The sequence below is a fragment of the Pagrus major genome, chromosome 21, assembly GCF_040436345.1.
Source record: "Pagrus major chromosome 21, Pma_NU_1.0".
NCBI classification, from domain to species: domain Eukaryota; kingdom Metazoa; phylum Chordata; class Actinopteri; order Spariformes; family Sparidae; genus Pagrus; species Pagrus major.
This window is the reverse complement of record NC_133235.1, coordinates 15,300,894-15,309,258: the sequence shown is the minus strand read 5'-3', so window position 1 is coordinate 15,309,258 and position 8,365 is coordinate 15,300,894. Positions and strand designations below refer to the sequence as shown.

Below are 8,365 nucleotides of genomic sequence, written 5' to 3'. Positions count from 1 at the left end.
TTTACAACACTGTTGTTCACAGGTATTATTAATCTGAATGTGAATCTGCAAAGTAGCTAATTGCAAATGTTATCTGATGAATGTAGTGGAGAAAAGAGTCCAATGTTTACCTCTGAAATTTGGTTAAGTGTTAAGTAACATAAAATGAAAGTACAAGTACCTCAGAATGACATAATTGCACTATTTGAGTAAATGTAATCTATTACTTTCTTCTTATCAACACTGAAATTGTCCCAAAACAATCTCTTTCCTCTCATAAAAACTGCTCTCTCTTCTGTTTCAGATAACACACTTGAATCCAACACAGATTCACATTAGGCTGGCACACTCACACAGTGAGGAGGAGCAGGTGTGTTTGCTCTCCGCCCTCCCCGGATAATAGTGACTCATCACTTGCTCAAATCACTTTCACACATGTGATATATACACATCTTCACTGGCAAAAGGAACAATTTGTGGAGCCTGAGGTCAACATCTTTCTTTGTTTTTGTATAGACAGACAGACAGACAGACAGACAGACAGATAGATAGATAGATAGATAGATAGATAGATAGATAGATAGATAGATAGATAGATAGATAGATAGATAGATAGATGGATTTAAAATGTAATATATGTATGTAATAAATATGTGCTGCAGCCTTTAACAAACAGCTTATATGTGGTTTTAATAGAGCCCAAACACTAATCACTGCTGTCTTACATCTTGCTCTTAACTCAAAAAACTAATGGGTGCAAATGTCAGCAGCTCAAGTGGCCCTCTCTGTCTAACATGGACCCCGCCTCTGTGGGCCCCTGAGCCATGATGAGTGATATGGCGTCCCCTTGTGGGAAAACCTAAAGGCCTCTGTGTTGGCAGCTGACAGCCAGCAGCTGAGACCAGGCAGCTATATTTACACATAGTCATATTTTTGCCATTAGTAAGCATTCAGTTCAGTCAACGTATTTTTAATCTTTGCACGTAAGAAATTTGACTGCAAGTTTTACAACAACAATTATTCAAATATTCACATTTGGCTATAAAATATAACAATTTTCTCTTCCTTTAAAGAACTCGTTTTGTTCACTGACGATAAATAGGGCTGAGCAGCAATCAGTCACTTTAAAGCAATGATTGTTAAAGGAGCAGTTCACCCAAAACCCTAACCCATTTAGTAGCTGTGCCTCAATTCGATGGCAACATTCTTTGAAGGACGAAAGCATGGCCTTCCTAGATCACAAAGGCCAAAGTAAGCGTTGTAAAATGAGTCTGGTCCACGGGGGAATTTCCTACATACATCACCAGCTCCCCCTGATCGTACCCTTGCGTCAAAAAGCACAGCTCCTCGCCAAGCAACCTTGACAGCATTGGGGTCCGTTGTTTGTCAACTGCTCCTTTAATACACTGATTATCTAATGGTGGAGGATACATCAAGTTTCTCCCCATAACTGAAACAGCTCAAGATCACTTCATGTGGAAATATTTATTTTAAAATTCAAGTTCAATATATTCACATGTCAGATACTAAAATGCACACAGAACGATCCAGCTCATTCAGCCACTTTCCTCTTGAACAACCTGTACAGATTTTAAGACAGCCTTCTAAATGAAGGGGTTTTTTTTATCCCCTCATGACAAAATTAACATGATTGACAGTTAAAAACATGTCAGTAACAAAGCATGTCAAATCTAAATAAGAGCAAGAAAATGTACTGTTGGCACTGCAATTCTTCCCAGGATCACTAGGATGTTTTTGGCAACTGAACTCATTTACTACCAAATATTTCCAAAAAACAAAAAGATAAAGTGATTGTGGCGAAGATCCACGTACATAAAATGTGTGACTTTCAGATATCATCGACCCAGACAGTCTATCACTTCCATCTACTTGGCAGCATGCATGGTATTTATAAAAAACACCACATAGCTCAAAAATAGAAATTGCACATTCGTCTGTAGGAGGTCCATCTGTGAACTGTCAGAACTGTCCTTGTACGTGTGTGTGTTTGTGCAAGTGTGTTTGGTAACGAGGGTGAGCGCTGTCATGCAGTTATCTCCCCCAGTCCTTCGTCCTAGGTGGGTAAATGCCGCTTCAGGACGTCCTTGGCGTTTCCGGGCAGCGTTTCAGGAAAGTTAACATCAAACTCCACCACCAGATCCCCTCTCTGCTCTGGGTTTTTGGGGAAGGGGAGACCCTGTCCGGCTACAGTCTTTCTCATGCCAGGCTTGATGACATCCGTGATCTTCATGTTGCACGTCTTCCCGTCTATCGTGGACACTGTGACCGAGCAGCCGCACAACGACTGAAAGACAGAAATATAAGATTCAGAGTGAGAATGAGGAGAACAGCAACCCACACAGGATCTAATCTTGGCGGAGAAAACACATGAGTCTGTTCCCTGGCTGAGACTGAATTTATAGATGTGTAAACTAGAGCTGGTTGTACGGTTGGAATGAATAATATGATATTAGTAAGAATGTCATTAATTAATTTAATAACATGAGGTAAAATTCACCCCAGAATCAAAATTACACTGCAGGTAAGAGGAAAAACATGTTTTTTTGATGTGGGAATGAACTGTTCCACAATGTACACTATTGGCAATATACACATCTTTGTTTAGTAAAAACTGATATTAATATATCAGCCAATATAACATAAACATTTTTTTTTACAAGTTTTTAAAGAATTTTGACCAACATATGCACTAAGCCAGACACTTTGTGGCTGCTAATAACTAATCTTTGCCATTTTTGTGTTGCCATTTCTTTAGTAGCCAGTATATTTTTTGACAGGATAAGATAATGTTGGATATGTTGGAGCAGCTCTCACAGACGGTGTGCAAGTTGCTCTAATTCTTGCAAATTGATTTTCTCACTTGATAAACCCAAACTGCCTTCTAAATCGTTATAAATGCTTCTTGAGGCTTGTGCTGCTTGGCGGACAGTTAACCTTGAATTGGGCGGACTGTACCATTAATCCAAACATGTTTGACATGCGACGATGTCGGATTTCTAATTGGAGTTCTTACCAGTCCTCTACAGTGTCTGCCGTATTTTTATTTACAGACAAACACAGGACCGTGGATATTTGAACAATGAGCAAATGATACAACTGTTTTGACAGGATAACTTTAACTGACAGTATGTAATTTCCTCTGCTAGGGGTCTCTCAATCAAAACTGAAGACAAAAGACTAGTTTGATAACATAAGTTAGCGTGGGATCATGGGAGTTGTTGTCTTCATTGTTAAACAACCGCATTTGCTGATGAAAATCTATCCTATGTCAATCAAGCAGAAATGCTCATGGACAACGTTTTATTCACGTTACGTTAAGTCACATTTCAACTTCCTTTCTCACTTTCTAATGTTTCATCTGAAGTTAAAGCGACAGGTGACCAAATGAAACGCATCCATTACCTTGAATATAATTAGGATTACTCAGGGTTTGAACATTGCTGGAGATATTTGGGATAAGGTGGGTACACGTCTTACCAAAATACATAAGAAAGGTCTAGTTGTTCTAAGACATTTTAATGTTGTATATTAGCCTTTAAGGTCCATCTAAGAGCTTTTCTAGAGCTTTCAACCACTACCGATCACATCAGTAGTTCTCAGTAGTGGATGGAGTTTTCTCAGCCGTGGTGGAGATGACTCAGCTGTCATCAGGTGATAACAGGTGGTGGTAATCTCTCTATTCAAAGATCGTCTGTGGTGCTGGATGCGATTCTAGAACCCTCTCTTGTTCTTTTGATGAAGAAAGTGAAGTGGAAAGCTCTGGAAAAAGCTTGTGGTCCTGTGGTCCTTCAGTTAAGATTTTATCAAACTACAAAGTCAATAATTATCTGTGAGGCTATTTTTTTTTTCTTTCAATTATCTGGCAATTTTCTATCGTTTTCACACAAAAAATGAGTAATGTGCAACATTTAATGTGATTAAATGTTTGATTTAAATATGAGATGATCCGGTGAGATCTCTCCTGAGAGTAGGAGGAACCATATAAGTACATCTCACAGTGTGTGTGTGTGGGCGGGCGCTGCCTCTCAGCCCCCCCTCCGTGATACAGCTTCTATTTCTCAATGCTGATGATCTACATTACATAAGTGCACAGCCGAAGTGTTTGTGTGTGTGTGTGTTTGTACTTCAGTACTATACTCATTCAGTATGCCTGTTCTTTCCAGGGTAACAACTGTTGGGGCTACCTACAGCTTATTGATTGTGACCAGGCTTTTAGGGGCATTCGAGCTTTAAAGCGGCACTCCAAAATAAATATGAGCTTGTTCTGACTCTGCCCTGCGTGTGACTAATCCATCTATCAGACTCTAATAATACTGCTACACTCAGTCAAAGTGGGTGCTGAAATAGAAAACGCCTCACCTGTCGTAAGCTCACGCGGACGGGATAGACAATGTTTGAGCCCTCCCGCCTAAAGTGAGGATGTGGCTTGTCCTTGATGACGAAAACAATGTCAGCAGGAATGGTGTTGGGCGACTCGTCTCCCTCCCGCGGGAACGTGATCTTGGTTCCCTCTTTCCAGCCCCGCTTGATCTCGATAGTGAGAATCTTATCCTCAGTTCGCATGGTCCTGCCATCTGGGTTTAGCCTTTTGCGAGAGATTTTCATCCTCTTGGTGCAGCCGTGGAAGACCTCCTCCAGGGAGACCCTCAGTTCGTGGATGATGGCCGGGTCCTGCTTCCGGCGCTGCTGCCCACCTGGGCCGACGTGCCCGTCCCGGGGGAATCCGTTCAGGTTGAAGCTGGTGAAGGAGCCAAAGGGATCGTTCCCGTCCACCTCCATGTCTTCGTCGTCTCGGCCGTTGGCTTTACGCCCGAAGAAGATCTCGAAGGGGTTTGAGCCCCCAAAGAAGGTGGCGAAGGTGGCATGAGGGTCACCATGGAAGGTGTAGGTGAAGTTGCTGCCTTGTCCGTCAGCAGTGGGACCATTTCCTCCCTTGAGACCTGAAGGGCAACAGAAATGATTCATCAGTCATCCTAACATGGAAACTTAGCAGTAGGACAGAGTATGCCACAAGTGATGTCTATTTTGACAATAGGGAAACATGATCCAATACACTGACTGGGTACAAAGCGATCACTCCACATTTCAAAAGTCCAATGTGTAGGATTTAGGAGGATCTATTGGCACAGATGAAAAAAAAATCAATGTGTATTCATTAATGTAACATTGCCTGAAACTTGGGCTCAATCCCGTTTCCAGTTTAACCCTACCCTTTGTTTTCATGTTCTCTCCACTCAGAACAGAGTTACAAGGGGTGGTGGTTGAAACCTCCCTCTATGAAATGGGACAACCCTGTCAGACCCTCATACATCATCAGTTGTCGTCGACAAGAGCAGCAACCAGACATTTCCACTATGCTGTCTTCAGCTGTGGTGATTTCTCTTGTGTTACTGTGGCAAGCCTGGTATTATCACAATGCCATTTGCCATTTATCTGATGGAGATAGAAAAGCATGGCACTCGCAATCCATTTACAACTTCACACTATCACTCAAGTCATCAAACAAAAAAGAACACTGCTTCATTATCTGACCAAAAGCGGTGTTTTACAGGCTAACATTAGCAACCCTCGCTTCTACCCTGCCAGTCTGCACTGATATTAGAGGAGTAAGTGCAGCAACTCCGCTGCTGGACTTTGGTTAAATACCAGGTGTCACATGCCATTAAAGGGGGGATGCAACATTGAAATGCGTGAAACTGTCGTGCACAAATCAGCAATGACAATATAAAGTTAGCTAGCTAGCTAGTTAGGTACTGAGACATCAGCAAACTGGAAGCAATTGTTTGACACTTGTTATAAAGAAAAGAGACTTTCCGTGACTCCTAGTTTGAAGTGGTTGTAATCTGCAAACACACCACTAGACGCCACTAAATCCTCCACACTGGACCTTTAAATACAGTTAATTAGAGCTGCAAATATTTTTTTGTATCAATAAATCAGTTATTTTTACAATTGAAGCAGAAATATCAAACATTAAATAGTTGCAGCTTCTCAAAGGTGAGACGAACTCGTCTTAACATTGTTGTTTACAGAATATGCTGACGACTGTTGGTCGGACAGAAAAAGACGTCATCTTAAAGGGGCACTATGTAGTTTTGGAGAAGAAATTAAAACATTATTTACAATATTAATGAGGTAAAAGTACAAACTCAGAAATATTTATTTTTTCCATAACTGAATAAACAAGCACAAATGCTGTTTGAAGCTAGAACGGTGGCAGGGTCCGCCAAATATAAACAAGTAAAACTGTATGAAACTGTGTTGTCCTTTAAGATCAGTTTGTTTATTCAGTTCATTCAATCACGAAAACAAGGAGAGTTTGTTTATATCAGTCAATCAATAAACGTCTTTCTCTTCAGATCAAAATCTTTCTAAAATTACATTGTGCACTTTTAAAAGTACACATTTTTAAGATAGTTGATTGCTGAGTCTCATTCCCAGGTCGTGAAATACTGACACTTTGGATGGTGGAAGGCCCGACCTACAAACCCAAAGCGTCAGTATTTGACGACCTCATAATGAAACTCAAAAATCAACTATATTTCTCCATAATTGCTTTATGCAAGTTATAGTGAGTATTTTTCTATTATGCTCCAATGATTAACCAACTTATTGTGAAAATTATCGGCCTACTAATCAATTTGGAAGTAATCATTTGTCGGCGATGGTTAATTTGTCACGGTCATCAAAACATTCAGTGTTTTGTTTTAATTAATTCAGTCACGACAGCCTGACGCCTCAGTTTTTTGCGCCATATCAATCCTTATGTTATGTATTATGTTGCCTTTCTATAAAATGATCCCAATTATGAATTGTGATATACAGATTTGGAACTAGTATTGAGGTATTAACACTCCACAAAAGTGGATCAAACCATGGTGTTTTTTATAAGAAAGTCAGGAGCTTCAGTCTTTGGTGGACAAATTCTGAGACTATATACACTCAATATCTTTTTAATTTTTAGATGTTACAGTACAGAATATCATCACCACCAGTACATTATCGCCAATAAAGCACACAGATTATCTGTTAGTTGCATAAACCTTTTAAGGAGCCATATTGTAACACATCTCCAGTTTCATTTTGGGATTCTGTAGCAAACACTTGCATGCTTTACTGGAGGAAAAAGACACATTATTTCACTTTTCCCTTTCTGAAGATGTTCAATATGTACCATTTGTTGAGGTAAATTCATGAAAAGCACATTATCTTCAGATATGGATATAGAGGTGAGTCTCTTCCTCACATCTAACATGTTTCCCCATCCATAACCATCTGGACTGAAAATTAAACCTTCATATTCATATGTTACATTATAGGTATCACATGCTGCACATAAAGGCTTTCACATGATACAAATACTATTTTTTCCCACATTTTCATGAGAATCTGTGGGAGAAATGATGACAGGCCTCCTGCAGATACTGTATGGCCCCTAATAGCTAATCCTTATAATAAAAAGCAGAGGACTATAATGTTCTGAACAGCTGTTTTCTGGGCCTGCTGGTTGCAGTGAGTAACTTGAATTAAAGCCAGCTGTGTGTTTTGCATCCATGCAGGCTTTTATAACGCGGCTGTGACGGTGAACCGGAGCCGTCACACATGGGTTAAAATGTAATTCAGTGAGACAGAAATCACACATTACCTTCCTCCCCATACTGATCATAAACTTCTCTTTTCTTCGGATCACTGAGGACTTCATATGCCTCGGCGATCTCCTTAAATTTCTCCTCGGCGGCTGCAGACTTGTTTTTGTCCGGGTGCCATTTCAGCGCTTGTTTTCTGTAAGCTTTCTTAATATCCTCCTCTGTGGCTCCTTTAGAGATGCCCAACGTTTTGTAGTAATCTTTACCCATTTTATCACCTATCCCCCGACAATGAAATATGAGATAAACAGGGAGACAAGCCCTTGGGAGAGAGGAGCTGGACCGGGTCTGGTCGACGGGATGGCTGTCGGCAGAGAGGCGGCCTCAGTCCGGACTGATGGACAGAGAGAAGCCGCAGACAGAGACACGGTGCGGGATGAAAACCATTTAGAGGCGGTTAGTCAACGCCGAAGACCTCCTGCTATTTATCCGAGACTGGATGACCCTCTTTAAATAGCTGCGGCTCCCTCTCCTGCATCCACAGCGCCAACGTCAAGTTCAACACGAGAAATAAATCTGGTTCCGGTGTGTGTGTGTGTGTCAGCTGTCTGCCGGTGGAGAGAATAAATGAATATATAAATCAATGTGGGTAAAGGAAAGGTAGCTCATCCTGGTATAGGTGGGTATTAGTTTGGACTTTAACATGATCATCACTTGTGGCCACGGCCGGATTAACCTTGTGTAGGGTGCTGGGGCAAAAATGAGCTGCGGGGCCCCAA

General features: G+C 41.0%; 1 protein-coding gene across 3 annotated transcripts; it reads right to left on the bottom strand.

Annotated features, from left to right (window-relative positions):
* Positions 1-1,475: 1,475 nt before the first annotated feature.
* On the bottom strand, positions 1,476-7,856 carry dnajb4 (DnaJ heat shock protein family (Hsp40) member B4). 3 transcript variants are annotated; one of them, XM_073491511.1, is made up of 4 exons: positions 7,646-7,856; positions 7,420-7,442; positions 4,360-4,932; positions 1,476-2,284 (listed from the first exon to the last, which is right to left on the bottom strand). In XM_073491511.1, the coding sequence occupies exons 1-4, from the start codon at positions 7,854-7,856 to the stop codon at positions 2,054-2,056; spliced, it is 1,038 nt and encodes a 345-aa protein (XP_073347612.1). In that variant the 3' UTR covers positions 1,476-2,053. The 3 variants fall into 3 exon arrangements, with proteins under 3 accessions (XP_073347612.1, XP_073347613.1, XP_073347611.1); XM_073491512.1 differs by lacking the exon at positions 7,420-7,442 and having other exon boundaries at positions 4,360-4,694; positions 4,797-4,940; XM_073491510.1 differs by lacking the exon at positions 7,420-7,442 and having other exon boundaries at positions 4,360-4,940.
* Between the last annotated feature and the right edge of the window lie 509 nt (positions 7,857-8,365).

What these genes read in the sequence shown, in the direction of transcription:
- dnajb4 (XM_073491511.1), bottom strand. Translation starts at nt 7,856, where the DNA reads ATGGGTAAAGATTACTACAAAACGTTGGGCATCTCTAAAGGAGCCACA. An exon ending in TGATCAGTATGGGGAGGAAG is followed by an intron (nt 7,443 to 7,645) that starts GTAATGTGTGAT and finishes TATAAGGATTAG; the next exon opens with CTATTAGGGGCCATACAGTA. An exon ending in TTAGGGGCCATACAGTATCT is followed by an intron (nt 4,933 to 7,419) that starts GCAGGAGGCCTG and finishes TCAGGTCTCAAG; the next exon opens with GGAGGAAATGGTCCCACTGC.